At 49.0% G+C, this 16,630-nt stretch overlaps 1 protein-coding gene across 3 annotated transcripts in view; it reads left to right on the forward strand.

The window, feature by feature from the left end:
* Positions 1-106: 106 nt before the first annotated feature.
* ICE1 (interactor of little elongation complex ELL subunit 1) overlaps positions 107-16,630 on the forward strand; it is a 49,480-nt gene continuing 32,956 nt past the window's right edge. The window contains exons 1-2 of one of the 3 annotated variants that reach the window (XM_064169691.1): positions 13,854-13,994; positions 14,930-14,988. In XM_064169691.1, the coding sequence (XP_064025761.1) occupies positions 13,917-13,994; positions 14,930-14,988 (137 nt within the window). In that variant the 5' untranslated portion in view covers positions 13,854-13,916. Of the gene's footprint in view, positions 790-13,853; positions 13,995-14,929; positions 14,989-16,630 lie in introns of those variants that run through there. The other 2 variants (XM_064169693.1, XM_064169692.1) reach the window with 2 other exon arrangements.

Genomic DNA, 16,630 nt, shown 5'->3' on the forward strand with positions numbered 1-16,630 from the left:
TGCGCCGGGCCGGGCGCCGCGGGGGACACACGGACTCTGCCCCGGGCCGGGCGCCGGGGGGGGACACACGGACTCTGCCCCGGGCGCCCGCGGCGCATTTGCCCGCGGTACCGAGCCGGGAGGAGAAGCTGCCGGGCCGACGCCTCGGCACAGGCCGCGCTGCCGCTCAGCCACACCTGCCCGGGCTGGAGAGTTGGGCGGGGAGAAATTCCCTGGAGCTCAGCCGGGGCCAGTGTGGGGGCCTGCCCCTGGGAAGGAATAGCCTCCTGCAGCAGTGCAGGTGCGGGGGTGGCCGGCGGGAAAGCAGCTCTGTGGAGAAGGACCCGCGAGTGCTGGGGACAAGTTCGCCAAGTCCCAGCGAGAAGTTCCCATGAGGCAGCGATGTGCCCTTGTGGCCAAGAAGGCAAATGGCATCCAGGCGTGCGTTAAGAGTCTGGCCGGCAAGTTGAGGGACATTCTTCTCCCCCTCCATTCTGCCTTAGTGAGACCACATCTGGAGTTCTGGGCACAGTTCTGGCGTCTCCAGCTCAGAAGGGACACAGAATTACTGGAGAGAGGCCAAAGGAGACTTAGGCAGATTACGAGAGGACGGGGATATCTGCCTTACGAAGCCAGGCTGAGAGAGCAGGGAGGTTTAGCCTGGAGAAGAGCAGGCTGAGAGGAGATCTCGTTGGTGCTCGTCAATAGCTACACGGCCAGTGTCAGGAGGATGGAGCCAGACTCTTCTCACTGGTGCCAGTGACAGCACAGAGGGCAATGGACACAAACTGGAGAGGACAAGGCTCCGAGGTGACTTTTCAGTATCTTAAGGGGGGATACTACAGGAAAGCTGGGGAGGGACTTTTTAGGCTGTCAGCCCTAGGGAGGGGATGGAACAAAGCTAGAAATGGGTAGATTCAGACTGGATGTTAGGAAGAAGTTCTTCAGCATGAGGGTGGTGAGAGCCTGGAGTGGGTTGCCCAGGGAGGTGGTCGAGGCCTCATCCCTGGAGGTGTTTAAGGCTAGGCTGGATGAGGCTCTGGACAGCCTGATCTAGTGTGAAGTGTCCCTGGGCATGGCAGGGGGTTGGAACTCGATGATTCTTGTAGTCTTTTCCAACCCTGACTGATTCTATGATGCTATGAAACTGGAACCCAGGAGGTTCCATGTCAACACAAGAAAAAACTTCACTTTGAGGGTGGCAGGCTACTGGAGCAGAGGAATTGTGGAGTCTCCATCTCTGGAGGTATTCAAACCTGCTTGAACATGTTCCTGTGTGCTTTACTCTGGGTGATACTGCTCTGGCAGGGGACTTGGACTAGATGATTTTCAGGGGTCCCTTCCAACTGCCACTGTTCTCTGTGCTCAGACGCAGTGCAGGGCCCCATCTGATGCTGTTGGAACATATGGGAAAGCAGTGCTGCAAAGGGTGAAGAAAGGAAAACTACCAGCAAGAAAGAAAGGCTAGCACTGGCAATAAATCTGATATATGCTTGGCAATCATCTTGCCTTCCACAGCCTTTCCCTGAAATGGGCTTGCCATATTGGCTGCATTTCAGCTCCTGGCTAAGCAGGCCAAGAGCAGAAGGGTGGGCACAGAACATCTCATCGCTCTGTCTCACTGCTTTAAAGAGATGCTTTCTCTAGGCACAAGGTGGAAAGTGTGGATGTGTCATCAGGGTATCTATTGCATCCTGCATGCACTGCTCTGTGTAGGTGCAGAGCCATACACTTGTCATCTCAAATGAGTGCTGGAACTTAAACTCCTGTTAGAAAGCCCACACAAAGATTCCCATACTGCAGCTGGTGCTGCAGACGAATCTTATGGCCCAGCCACAAATACTCCATAGGACTGCACACTTTGTCATACTGCGGGTTTCAGCATCAGTATTTCACCATTGTATGATTCACACCTCTCTGCAGAGGTTTGCAGTGCCATGGTTACAGTACATCTATAGAACAGTTCTGTGCTTTCACTGCTGCATTGTGGCTCCGAAGTCCTTCAAGAGCTGCTGATTTTTTCAGATGCTGCAGAGTGAGTTCATAGTTCCATAGCAACTGCAACTGAAGAACAGCACTTCAGAAACACTGCTGCACACAGCCTCTGAATTCTGCCCTCCACACTCTCCTGGTGAAATTCTCAGATCAAAGTTCTATTTGCTGCATAGTTCCTTCCCTCCTGGTGGGCAAAGTTAATAGCCCCAAAGCCCTGAGGGAACCACTGTGCTTATTGCAGAAGCACTAACTGTTAGTGCTACTGCTGTTCCTAATGCACCCCAGACACCTGCCTCTGCTGAAAAGGAGGCTTGCAAACTGGTATGGCAACAGCCTTATGAAGATACTACATCTGCATTTTGAGTGTGTTTGAAGTGCTTTGCTGTATGGAAATGCTGTCACCATCTGAGGTTGCAATTAAAGGTATGTGGCAGAGAGATCCTTTCAGAAGTGATGCATGTTCATATTCTATGCTCATACTACTTGTAGAGAATCAGTATTATGAGTAAGGATACAAAGGTTTTGTTAGCTTTAGGCTTTGAGATTACACTCCAGGATTCTGTTCAGAGAATTCAGTGCAGAATTACAAGTGGAATTTCAGAAATTGTTATTTCTGGACATGAGACTGTGGGTGAAAATGTAAGAGGTCTTCAGGAAGAGAGATCTTGTTTAATAGACAATGATCTGGGAAGAAAACTGGGTAGTAAAGGAATCTGCTACCCACAGGGTCTCTGTTTTGTTGCCAACTTTGGAACTTTGCATGGATTAAGGAATTATGAAAAGAGGAACATTTTTTTGTGGCTGAAACAGTAACAACCACTTTGGAAGGTTATACCTGATGTTGCCTTGTAGGTGATTCTGAGGAAGTGACCCAAACCACACAGAGTAATTCAATGATTTTCACTGAAATTGAGGGTTTTTTAATGCCTCAATGAAGCATGAAACTGCAGAACATGACAGGTAGCAAATCATGAACTACTCTTGTGTGTGCATCTTCTTTAGCACACTTACATGTTGTTAATAAGTGCTAGATTTACCTATGAAAACAAAAATCTGGCTCTTAAATTTATGCTATTAACAGTTTTGTGTATAAAAAGACCTCATTGCTGTCTCCAGCTACCTGAAAACAGGTTGTGGAGAGCTTGGTGCTCCTATGGAAACAAAAATCTGGCTCTTAAGTTTTGTACAGAAAACTATTAATAGCATAAAAGACCTCACTGCTGTCTGCAGCTACCTGAAAAGAGGTTGTGGAGAGCTTGGTGCTCCTATGAGAGCAAAAATCTGGCTCTTAAATTTATGCTATTAACAGTTTTGTGTATAAAAAGACCTCATTGCTGTCTCCAGCTACCTGAAAACAGGTTGTGGAGAGCTTGGTGCTCCTATGAAAACAAAAATCTGGCTCTTAAGTTTTATACACAAAACTATTAATAGCATAAAAGACCTCACTGCTGTCTGCAGCTACGTGAAAAGAGGTTGTGGAGAGCTTGGTGCTCCTATGAAAGCAAAAATCTGGCTCTTAAATTTATGCTATTAACAGTTTTGTGTATAAAAAGACCTCATTGCTGTCTACAGCTACCTGAAAGGAGGTTGTGGGGACCTTAGTGATAGAGCAAGAGGGAACAGCCTCAAGCTGCAACTGGGTAGGTTTAGATTGGATATTAGGAATTTTTTTTCACAGCAAGAGTGGTCAACCACTGGTATGTACTGCCCAGGGAGGTGATGGAGTCGTCAATCCTGGATGCATTTACAAGTCACTTGGCTGTGGTGCTTGAGGATATGGTTTAGGGTGAGCCTTGTAGAGTAGGGTCTTCTATGCAAAGATAGAGGTAAAGATCAGAGGATATTAGGGGTTGGAAGGGACTCAAGGAGATCATCGACTCCAACGTCTCTGTCAGAGCAGGACCACAGAGTCTAGCACAGATCACAGAGGAATGCATCCAGACAGGCCTTGAAAGTCTCTAGGGAAGGAGATTCTACAACCTCTCTGGGGAGTCTGTTCTAGTGCTCTGTGACCCTTAAAGGAGTTCCCCCTTGTGTTGAGGTGGAACCTCCTGTGCTGCAACTTGCACCCATTGCTTCTTTTCCTATCCCAGGGAGCAAGTGAGAACAGCCTCTCCCCCCAACTCCTTACCAGCCCTCACATGTTTTTAAACATCTCCTCACTATGTCACAGGTCCTTTCTTAAAATGTCTTTTTTGTTTCTACTTTGTCATGTTTGAACATTTCTCTCTCTGTCTTTTTGCCATTTATCACTCCTTCCTCAGTGGCTGCCTCTTCTTTTTTTTCTCCCATCTGGCCAGTCTGACTGTCAGGAAGTGGCAGGGATAGACTGCTCCATATGGAACACGGAGCTGAGAGTCAGCAAATTCAACAATGCCTAAGCAGGAAGCACAGAGCAGGTTCACCAATACGTCAGGCAACAGGCACCAAGCAAGCCTGTAGTGACAAGACAGAAATCAAGCTATTGGGTAAGGCTCAGAAAGGATAGGCACAAGCATCCCCAATACATAGTTTAGGCAGACACTTAAGGACAAGAGCATGAATTTTAAAGCAGCCTGGGGAAGAACTGAGGGGCAGACACCCAATAAGGCTTCTTGGGACCCAACAGCTATTTATAAAAGTTGGTACTGACCTCACCCTGACAAATCCCCAGACTGGTGGGAGGAAGTGTACTGAAGGCCCTTCGAGTCACAGATCCTTCCTGTATGCAGCAGGGATGCCAGTAAACAGCTTTGCCTCTAAGGGTGAAGGAAGATGAGATAGGGAGGAAGGGAATCCTTTGCCATAACTGTCCATGCTAGCATGACAAGGAAGATAAAACTGCTAATAGAAACACATTCACTCCTGAGCTGGCATCATAATACAGTACTTTTTAAGGAGTAGTCAGCCCATCATGGGAGACATAAAGAGGGCAAGGTTACCATGCCAGTGAGGTTCTGGTGAGAAGACAAAATGGACTACATCCAGCCAATTGCAAGTCTAGATGCATAGACTCAGCATCCTTCCATGCAAAGGATTTCCTGGGGTACCTGATTTTCAATGAAGCAATTCCTAGGTGTTCCCAAGTGCCATTGGGGTCATGATTCCTGCATCCAGAAGCAGTGGTTTAATACAGTACTGTGTACTCCTCCGGAAGGCAAGGGAAGAGTTGTAAGGTACTGTGGGCACAATATATTGCAGCACAGCAGTCATAGAATCATAGAATCAGCCAGGTTGGAAGAGACCTCCAAGATCATCCAGGCCAACCTAGCACCCAGCCCTATCCAGTCAACCAGACCATGGCACTAAATGCCTCAGCCAGTCTTTTCTTGAAGACCTCCAGGGACAGTGCCTCCACCACCTCCCTGGGCAGCCCATTTCAATGCCAATCACTCTCTCTGCCAACAACTTCCTCCTCACATCCAGCCTAGACCTCCCCTGGCACAACTTGAGACTCTGTTCTGCTTTTGTCCTTTCCTTCCTTACATAAAGCTCTGAGAGACAAGCCAAAAAAAAAAAAAAAGTTCACCAATATTTGTTTTTATTAAAATGAAGAAGAAAAAAGAAACTGCTTAAAAATTAAGAACCTTGTTAAAGATGATGGAGCAGCTAAAGTAATTATGACTTTGAGGGTTACATGGAGACTTTAAGGACTACATTCTGTAGGCTCAGGGCAGATGCCTTATATGCATACATAAGAGAAAAGGAACCTGCCATGGTTAAGCATCATGGACAGGGGAGGCTGTTGCTGCTGACAACTTTTCAGAAGCATCCTTCCAAAAGCAGTATTTGGATCTAAATTTGAAAATAGAATCCAAACGTGTGACAATGTAAAGGAAATCACAGAATGAGACAGGCCAAAGGGGGTTGAGAAACAACTTGCAGAAGGCATAAAATCTAATAATGAGTCCTTTTCCAAACACTTCAGGCTCTGGAAGTCTGCCAGGCAGTCTGCAGCTCCAGGAATATTAGGAGAAATATAAAGAAGCTGTGCTGGTTTGAAGCTAGTTAGAAGATTTTGGTGAGAAGAATTAGATTATATGCTGTGAAAAGGCAACAATGCTGATGTCTGCTGCACTCCTAGGCTTGCAGAGATGTATTAAGAACAAGAACACAAACACAGATAAGGCAGTTGTTTGCTCTGTGTCTTTGGGGCTGCACTTTTTCTCTCTCTCTATCCTGCCATCTGTGTGACTAATCCATCTGCTTCCTAACCCCCCTGGCTGACTCCAAACTCACCTTGAGCATAAGGCAAAGTCTGGGGTAAGGTAGAGGGGTGGGGAGAAAGTAGAAGAGTGGTTGGGAGCCCCTCCTGGGGACTCAGGTTTCTGTCAGGGCTGTTTTGTTTCTGTATCACCTCTTTAACTTGTCTATTTCTGTATATTCTGCTAAGCTGCAAATATAAAGCTTCATTCAATTCCCAGACTGACTGAGTTTAGTCTGGGTGATTTTCTTAAGTGTGGGGAGGTGGGGAACATCCAAACCATCACAGAAACATACAGAGAAAATAACAGAAAATCTAAATTCTTAACATCTGTATTCACTCCAGCAGAGTGAGTTTCCAAGGCAGCTCTTCTTGGAGGTGTTCAAGGAAAGCCTGGATGAGGCACTTAGTGTCATAGTCTAGTTGACTGGCTAGGGCTGGGGGGTAGGTTGGACTGGATAATCTTGGAGGTCTCTTCCAACCTGCTTGATTCTATGTGGGGACACAAGAGGAGCTGTGTCTTCAAAGACACAGTATGGAATACAGAATCATAGACTAGAATCATAGAATCAGGGTTGGAAGGGACCACAAGAAGCAGCCAGTTCCAACCCCCCTGACATGCCCAGGGACACCCTACCCTAGAGCAGGCTGCCCAGAGCCTCAGCCAGCCTGGCCTGAAACACCTCCAGCCATGGGGCCTCAACCACCTCCCTGAGCAACCCATTCCAACCTCTCACCACTCTCATGCTCAACAACTTCCTCCTCACATCCAGTCAGAACCTACCTATCTCCAGCTTTGCTCCATTCCCCCCAGACCTGTCACTCCCTGATATCCTGAAAAGTCCTTCCTCAGCCCTTTTGTAGCCCCCTTCAGATCCTGGAAGGCCACAAGAAGGTCACCTGGGAGCCTCCTCTTCTCCAGCCTGAACAACCCCAACTCATTCAGTCTGTCCTCACAGGAAAATACACAGGTTATGGAACAAAGACTAAATGAATAGTATTAAGTCCCAAGAAACAGATGGTATATAGCTTGCAATTATAGAAGAATTCAAGGTTGAACTATAAACTGTCCTGCACAGCCTCTAGTATAAAACTGCTCTGATAGCAGTGATGTGTCAGCTGTAGCATCAGCTTTTTAAAGGATGCTGTAAGACATCTATAGATGTAAAAGCTTGATGTCTGTTGCAGGCACATTAACAGAAACTGTAAAAAAGATTAGAGTTGGTGAGCATCTGCATAATGATGCTGTAATGGAGATGAGTCAGAATGGCTTCTGTAAAGAGATAACTGCTTCATGATCCTGCTGAAATTTACATGAGCCAACCAGCTTGTGGCTTAAGGGAGGTTTTACTCTGGAATTATGACCTTGTGTTTCTGGAAGGTGTTGGGAGAGGCATCAAATGCTTCTAAAAGTTATGCTGCCATGAAATAAATAACTGTAGGGGTAAAGACAGGAAATAAATAACATGGTAGGAGTCAACAGTCTGTTTTCATGGAATCATAGAATCAACCAGGTTGGAAGAGACCTCCAAGATCATCCAGGCCAACCTAGCACCCAGCCCTAGCCAGTCAACCAGGCCATGGCACTAAGTGCCTCAGCCAGGCTTTGCTTCAACACCTCCTGGGATGGTGACTCCACCACCTCCCTGGGCAGCCCATTCCAATGCCAATCACTCTCTCTGACAACAACTTCCTCCTAACATCCAGCCTAGACCTACCCTGCCACAACTTGAGACTATGTCCCCTTGTTCTATTGCTGGTTGCCTGGCAGAAGAGGCCACCCCCCACCTGGCTACAATGTCCCTTCAGGTAACTGTAGACAGCAATGAGGTCTGCCCTGAGCCTCCTCTTCTGCAGGCTGCACACCCCCAGCTCCCTGTGGCTGTTTGAGCTGATCCTCTAGCTCAGACATAGGGGAGAGATGAACATTCCAGGGATAGGCCACATAAATGGCAACAATAGATAAATTAATATAATTTCATTGGAGCATCAAGAACTTAATGTCTAGAAGCACAGTTTGTTCTCCCCCTTCTCCCGCTGGCTTCTGCTGCTGCAGCTTCGCCTATCTTCCCCGGCTGCTGTTTTGGCTACTGCTGCTTCTGCTGCTTCGCTGCCGCTTGACCCCCTCCCCATCTCCCTTAAGGTTATTGTATTGTTTTCTTTTTTTTTCCTTCCTTCCTTCTCTAGTTATTATTTCTCTTTACATTGTTATACTTATAAGAAAATACAATTTCATCTTTCCCTGACTTTCAAAAAAGTAGGGGGGTTTGTGTTGTGAATTTTCTTCCCGGGGGAGGGATCAGCCCAAACCCGGGACACTCCCTCAGCCTCTCCTCACAGGGTTTGTGTGCCAGGCCCCTCACCAGCTTTGTTGCCCTTCTCTGGACACGTTCCAGCACCTCAACATCTCTCTTGAATTGAGGGGCCCAGAACTGGACACAGGACTCAAGCTGTGGCCTGAGCAGTGTTGAGTACAGGGGCAGAATAACCTCCCTTGTCCTGTTGGCCACACTGTTCCTGAGCAGCCCAGGATGCCATTGGCTCTCTTGGCCACCTGGGCACACTGCTGGCTCATGTTCAGCCTTCTATCTACCAGCACCCCCAGGTCCCTCTCTGCCTGGCTGCTCTCAGCCACTCAGTCCCCATCCTGTAGCGCTGCTTGGGGTTGTTGTGGTTGTTTTCAAAGTAAAAGGAGTTCTCCAATGCAGCCCCACAAAGATGTGTTCTGGAAACTGAACTGTGCAACACATTTCTCAAGGAACTGGAAATGGCAGTTAGAGTTAGCTGAAGGTGCAGTCTTACACAGGGAAATACAGGCAACTGTATACAAGAACTGCAAGCAGAAGAGTCTTAGAATACCAAGTGTAGGGGCAAAAATGGCAGATGGCAATTATGGAAACTCAATGTAAAGTAGCACCTAAGGGAAGAAGCTAATCCATCTTCCCATTCTAAATGAAGAGCCTCAAGCAGGTGCAAGTTTTAACAGGCAGTTGCACAAAAATGTCTTCTCTGTGCCCAGTAGTGTGAAAGAAAGCCAGCAGTGTGCCCAGGTGGCCAAGAGAGCCAGTGGCATCCTGGCTTGTATCAGGAGTGGTGTGGTCAGCAGGAGCAGGGAGGTCATTCTGCCCCTGTACTCTGCACTGGTCAGACCACACCTCGAGTACTGCGTTCAGTTCTGGGCCCCCCAGTTTAGGAAGGACACTGAGATGCTTGAGCGTGTCCAGAGAAGGGCGACGAGGCTGGTGAGAGGCCTTGAGCACAAGCCCTACGAGGAGAGGCTTAGGGAGCTTGGGTTGTTTAGCCTGGAGAAGAGGAGGCTCAGGGGTGACCTTATTGCTGTCTACAACTACCTGAGGGGTGGTTGTGGCCAGGAGGAGGTTGCTCTCTTCTCTCAGGTGGCCAGCTCCAGAACAAGAGGACACAGCCTCAGGCTGCGCCAGGGGAAATTTCGGCTCGAGGTGAGGAGAAAGTTCTTCACTGAGAGAGTCATTAGGCACTGGAATGGGCTGCCTGGGGAGGTGGTGGAGTCGTCGTCCCTGGGGCAGTTCAAGGCAAGGTTGGATGTGGCACTTGGTGCCATGGTCTAGCCTTGGGCACTGTGGTAAAGGGTTGGACTTGATGATCTGTGAGGTCTCTTCCAACCTTGGTGATACTGTGATACTGTGATACTGTGATACAATTATTACACATTGCTAAGAAAGTAATGAATAAAACAGCAAAAACGTCAAGATGATGTATAAATGGATAAATATTATGCACAAATCTGGGTCCTCCATCTCAAAAAGAGTACAAAAGAACTGCAAAAGGATCAGAAGAAGAGCAAGGAAAGAGTATTCATAAGAATCCAATAGCTTCTGTACAATTACTGACTTAGATAAACCTTCTAGAAAAGTGTGGGTGGGATATGGTGGAGGTCAGCAGCACAGAGTGAGAAAACAGAACAAACACTGATTTTCAACAGCTGATGTAAAATTAAATATCATCTGCAGTCCTGGCCAGGCAGTGCTGAAAGAAGGTAAAATATCAAGATTAAGCTGCATTTGACCTAACACACCCTAACTCTGATGATCCGAAGAAGTCAGGAGCTGAAAGAAAATGTAACAGCAGGATAGCAATACTAATAATGTAATACTAGGAACAGAATGCTTAGTCTGGTTTGAAATGTCTGAGTGTCCATCCCAAAGCACCACACAGGAAACGGCTGTGGGTGCATCACCAGACTTCACTCACCCTGACCAGTCCCACCTGGCATTTCCACCCCATGAGCCCAGGCGCTCCATTTAAGTTCAGAACTGTGTCCTTGACTCTTGCCTAAGCTATATCAGAGGTGTAACATGGGCATAGTTGTATCCACTCATGCCACTTGTGCTGTCTCCTAGATTTTGTCTTCAGGTCTGATTTTGCCACTTTGCCTTTGACACTCACTGGGCTGCTGATGAAGCCTGTTACTGTGACCAGCCCTGCTTGGGTACTGTATGAATCATAGAATCATATAATCAACCAGGTTGGAAGAGACCTCCAAACTCATCCAGTCCAACCTAGCACCCAGCCCTAGCCAGTCAACCAGACCATGGCACTAAGTGCCTCAGCCAGTCTTCTCTTGAACACCTCCAGGGATGGTGACTCCACCACCTCCCTGGGCAGCCTATTCCAATGCCAATCACTCTCTCTGCCAACAACTTCCTCCTCACATCCAGCCTAGACCTCCCCTGGCACAACTTGAGACTGTGTCCCCTTGTTCTATCGCTGGTTGCCTGGGAGAAGAGACCAACCCCACCTGGCTACAGCCTCCCTTCAGGGAGTTGTAGACAGCAATGAGGTCACCCCTGAGCCTCCTCTTCTGCAGGCTAAACAACCCCAGCTCCCTCAGCCTCTCCTCATAGGGTTTGTGTTCCAGGCCCTTCGCCAGTTTCCTTGCCCTTCTCTGGACACGCTCCAGCACCTCAACATCTCTCTTGAATTGAGGGGTCCAGAACTGGACACAGTACTCAAGGTGTGGCCTGACCAGTGCTGCACCCTGAATGATGAGATCACTGAGTTGCTCATCAAAGGGAGCTGTGCAGAGGGCTAGCCCAAATCTCCCCTTACAGTACCAAGCTAATCTCCAAGCCCTGGCCAGGAAGCAAAGACATGCCACAGCCCTGCAGGATGCTTTAATGTGGCTTGTGCCCAGACTGAACTCTGCCCCCAGCTTTGCCAGGTGGGGTTCAGGTGCAGGGATTTGCTAGGCATATGGCTAATCTTTACAGCCTTGGCTGCTCTGCAGTCATGACCTCTGGGCTTTCAGGCTAGCCCATGACTGAGTCACCTCTGTATGAGATGCAATGCCTGTTTTCCAGAACCCTGATGCCTGCTTGATTTGAAGTGGTATCTCTGGAGAGCACCAATGTGCAGCAGTAGTTGTGACAGGAAGGTCAGGAAAGGAGTGCAAGGCATGTTAGAAAGATATGCTGGCAATTAGAACCAAATGCCTTTATGCTAAAGAACTCCTGACAACTAACTTCTGATTTGCACGTAGAAGATACTCTGTTTAGAATCACAGGCTGGTTTAGGTTGGAAGGGACCTCAAGGATCATCCAGTTCCAACCTCCTGCCACAGGCAGGGACACCTCCCACTAGAACAGGTTGCTCAAGGCCTCATCCAACCTGGCTTTGAACACCTCCAGGGAGGGAGCAGCCACAACCTCCCTGGGCAAACTGTGCCAGTGTCTCACCACCCTCACTGCAAACAACCCTTTCCTAACATCTAATCTGAATCTCCCCTCTGCCAGTTTAAACCCATTACTCTTCATCCTGTCATTACAGGATCTTGTCAGTAGTCCTTCTCCAGCCTTCCCATAGGCCCACTTCAGATACTGGAAGGCCACTATAAGGTCTTGTCAAAGCCTTCTCTTCTCCAGTCTGCAGAGCCCCAGCTCTTGCAGCCTGTCCTCATAGCAGAGCTGCAGCCCTCTGAGCATCTTTGTGGTCCTCCTCTGGACTTGCTCCAACAGTTCCATGTCCTTCTTGTGTTGAGGGATCCAGAACTGCACACAGGACTCCAAGTGGGGTCTCAGGAGAGCAGAGCAAAGGGGCAGAATCCCCTCCCTTGCCCTGCTGCCCACACTGCTCTTGCTGCAGACCAACACAACGGTTGCTGTCTGGGCTGCACTCACACTTTGAGCTCATGTTGAGCTTTTCACCACCCCAGACCCCCAGGTGCTTTCCCTCAGCCATTTGCCACCCAGGTGCTTGGAACTGCACCCACCCGGGTGCAGGACCTTACACTTGGCCTTGTTGAATGTCATGAGGTTGGCCTGGACACATCTCTGCAGCCTGTCCAGGTCTCTCTGGATGGATCCCTGCCCTCTGGCAAGTCAACTGTGCCACACAGCTTGGTGCCATCTGCAAACTTGCTGAGGATACACTCGAATCCTCTGTCCATATCACTGGCAAAGATGTTAAACAGCACGATGTTTAAATAGATGTTAAACAGATGAAGCACTAAGAATGGTATCTCAGGAATAATACAGGAAAAAATAACCTTTGATGCCATGGCAACAGAACAAAGAACCAGAGACTCTCAAGAGTTATTTTCGTTATCAGAAGAAACTGTACCTCTGAACTGATGAGCAGCCCACAGCAACAGAGCTGCTTTCCGACACTGGACAAATCATCCAGGAAAAGTTAGAGGGAAAATGATCTAAAAAAGAGGTAATGCAGTTTGTACAGGGTTTTCCTGGCAGAAAATACCAACCCCACCTGGCTACAGCCTCCCTTCAGGTAGTTGTAGACAGCAATGGAACACAAACCCTATGAGGAGAGGCTGAGGGAGCTGGGGGTGTGCAGCCTGCAGAAGAGGAGGCTCAGGGCAGAGCTCATTGCTGTCTGCAACTCCCTGAAGGGAGGCTGTAGCCAGGTGGGGTTGGGCTCTTCTGCCAGGCAAGCAGCACCAGAACAAGGGGACACAGTGTGAAGTTGTGGCAGGGGAGGTCCAGGCTGGATGTTAGGAGGAAGTTGTTGTCAGAGAGGGTGATTGGCATTGGAATGGGCTGCCCAGGGAGGTGGTGGAGTCGCTGTCCCTGGAGGTATTGAAGCAAAGCCTGGATGAGGCACTTAGTGCCATGGTCTGGTTGATTGTCTAGGGCTGGGTGCTAGGCTGGACTAGCTTGGAGGTCTCTTCCAACCTGGATGATTCTATGACGCTGCTGTGAACCAAGTACAGAACCCGGCACTTAGACTTAAGTGTATCAAGGAAGCGCTAAGTATGGTCGTGCCCAGACGGCACCTCCGGCTCGCCAGCAGGCAGCGGCGGAGCGGACCGCAGTGCGGTGGCTCCGCCTGTGGGGCATCGGCGTGGGCCACGGAGCGCTCAGACCCCGCCCCAGCAGCCGTCCGGGCAGGCTTCGGCGGCAGGCGGAGACAGCTGCCAGCCCCCGCCTGCACCGCAGCCACCCGGGCTGGAATCGCGGCCGCAGCAGTGCTCAGGAAAGACAGATGTGGCAGGCGTCGGGGCGGCCGCTCCTTTCCGTCGGCTGCGACAGCAGTCACGGGGCCCGTTCAACCCCGGGCTTGCACAGAGAGCCGCTCCCGCCGCCTGCTCCGGCGCCAGGCAGGCAGCGCCGGCGCCACCCCGGTGAGGGCGAGCAGGGTCTTTGCTGCGGCGGCGGCGCGCCGTGTGACGCTGCGGGCCGCGCCTCCGCGCCGTTGGCGGCGTCGGGACGAGCGTGCCTGAGGTCGCTGCGGGGCGGCGGAGCCGGCGCGGGGCGCGGCGGCCACTATGATGCCTGGAGAGACACCGCCGCCGCCGGCCGGGACCGCCGCCGCGGGCTGCGCTAACTGCGGCGTTCTGCAGCAGGTAACGGCGGGCGCCGCGTCTGTGGCGCCGGAGCGGCGGGGCGGGGCTGTGGTTTAAGGCTGCCGGGCCGCTGGTGGGCGGGAGCGCTGGGTGCTGCGGTTACCGCTCCCGGGCTAGCGGGAGCTCAGGCAGGGGATGCGACCAGCGGGCTCTGTAAGGCTACCGGGCGAGGTGTGCAGCGCTAGCCCGTGCCTCCGCGGCGGGACCTGCCGGTGGATTTCTGGGCGCATCCTTTTGAGTCCGTCTCGGCGCAGTGACAGAGGAGCACCATCCCCTGCCTCTCAGGGCGCTTCAGCCGGCGCTAGGGCTGGGGCGCAGCGCTTTGGGCAGGGTTTGTTTCCCTTTGAGACCAGGGAAGGGCCTGCGGAGAGTTCAGAGGGCGGAGGAGGACTTCAGCCACTCGTGGATTGAGAATCTGGGCAATCCCTAGGCGCAGAGGAGCTGGAGGCCCTTTGTTGTTAATCCTCTGCCAAATCTTAGTTTGATTTTGAGAGGAAAAAAAGGAAAAGTTATAGGGATTTTAGCGTGACAGAGTTTGAAGAAGTTTTTCACTGAGTCATTGGACACTGGAATGGGCTGCCCGGGGAGGTGGTGGAGTCGCCGTCCCTGGAGCTGTTCAAGGCAGGACTGGACGTGGCACTTGGTGCCATGGTCTAGCCTTGAGCTCTGTGGTAAAGGGTTGGACTTGATGATCTGTGAGGTCTCTTCCAACCCTGATCATACTGTGATACTGTGTGATAGGGTGAGGCTTTACTGCAGTACTTGTGTGTGTGAATACAGCCTTGGCTATTGAGCTTGTTCAGTAGAAGAGGCGAACAAAAGGAGGCAGATCATTTATCACACTGTGTAGAACATTAACAGTCAATTCGGGTGTTATTTGCAGCACAGTTTTCTGGGGTGAAACTTCCTTACCAATTTGAGACTTTTCCTTACAGAATGTAAATGAATATGTAGCAGCATTAATTGCACTGAAGCAAAAAATGATTGATGGAGAGTAAGTACAACTGCACAAGCGGTGGGGTTTGGTTTGGGTTTGGTTGCCCATAAGTCCTTAAAGCAATGCAGCAAATGCTTGTTGGCTTTTTTTTGTGGAATGTAGATACTTGTTAATGCACAAAACTAATTCTTCCTCAGAATGAAAACCATTTATTCAGGAACAGATCTTAAATCTAGACTGTAAGACTTGTTTAGTTTATGCCCTGAAACCTCTTCTGTATAATAGTAGTGAAAGAGCTGTTTTGTCTGGCTGTAGCAGTGTATTTATTATTATGAGTACTGTCAGAGCTGCTCTTTGAGGAGATTTACTTCGTTTTCTGTGTTGTGAAGACTGTAGTACAAGAAGTAAAACCCTACAGGGATGCATGCACACCTGTTCAACAGAATCTAGTCTGAGCATTGAGGTGTGAACTGTCAGAACACGAAAAGTGAGGCTGAACATCAGAACAGTAAGGTTCTAAAGTGCTCCTTATCATTTTCTTGCTCTTGTGATTACTTCCCCTTCTTCTCAATAACTAGCAGCATAGAATTGATTCCATGGAATAATGTACTGCCATGCATAATGTCTTCCATACTTCCATACCCAGCCAGGTTGGATGGGGCCTTGAGCAAGCTCTTCTAATGGGAGATGTCCCTGCCTATGGCAGAGGGTTGGAACTGGATGATCTTTGAGGTCCCTTCCAATCTAAACCATTCTATGGTTCCACACTATGGCCTGATATCCTTGCTATAGCTCCTAATTATGATGTGATTTTTCCCCCTCCTTTACTCTTCCCCACATAGTGTGTCAAATCTGGCCTTAGCAACTCCAGCAATTCAGTCCTGCATTCTGCTTTCCAAAAAGTGTTTGAGAGAGCCCTTGCTGCCTTAGCTGGGATCCTTTCCTTCAAAGCTCCACTACTCTGTGTCCACAGACCTATTCCATTACCTGCCTCCAAACTTTGTCTTCTCACTCTGCCAGTGCCTGTGTATCTTGTGCTGATTACCTCTCCTCTAAGTACTTGCATCTCAGCCCTTTTCTTTCTTTTTACTTTGCTTGATTACTCTTAACAGTTGCAAGCAACAGTAACCTGATGTCTCTGCACTGGAGTAACCCACACTGTTTCTCTTCCTTCTCCTTTCTCAGTCTTGAACAGAGATTTGAGGAAAGGAGGCAACAGCTTTCCTTGGTGCTGACCTGCAGCACACTATACCGCTTGAATCAGAGTAGGAGTTACCTTCTTCTAGCTGCTAGAAGAATAATGTAAAGATTAAAGCCTTTTAGGGTCTTTTGAACTATTTTTCTTGTGTGAGTTCTGTCATAGGAAAACATCCTTCTAAGCTTGAGAACTAAGATATGATTTTTATGGCTCTGTGTATATGTTTTTATTATATGTATATTTTGTTCTTTAAGTGATTCTTGAATTGTTGTCTTTTAAGAGCTGTAAATAGTTACTGGCTACAAATTCATGACATTATTAGTTTGGTTGTTTGTTTTCTCTATTTTAAAGCAGCTTGCTTTGAGGTTCAGATAGCTTAATGAAACAAAAAGGCTATGTTGACTACTGTCAGAAAATGCAAATCAACCTTGTGCTTCCTGTATTCATTTATGAAGCAAAAGAAAAGATATCCTAAGACATCATTTTTCAGAATCAAATGAG

The sequence above is a fragment of the Pogoniulus pusillus genome, chromosome 32 (assembly GCF_015220805.1).
Source record: "Pogoniulus pusillus isolate bPogPus1 chromosome 32, bPogPus1.pri, whole genome shotgun sequence".
NCBI lineage: Eukaryota > Metazoa > Chordata > Aves > Piciformes > Lybiidae > Pogoniulus > Pogoniulus pusillus.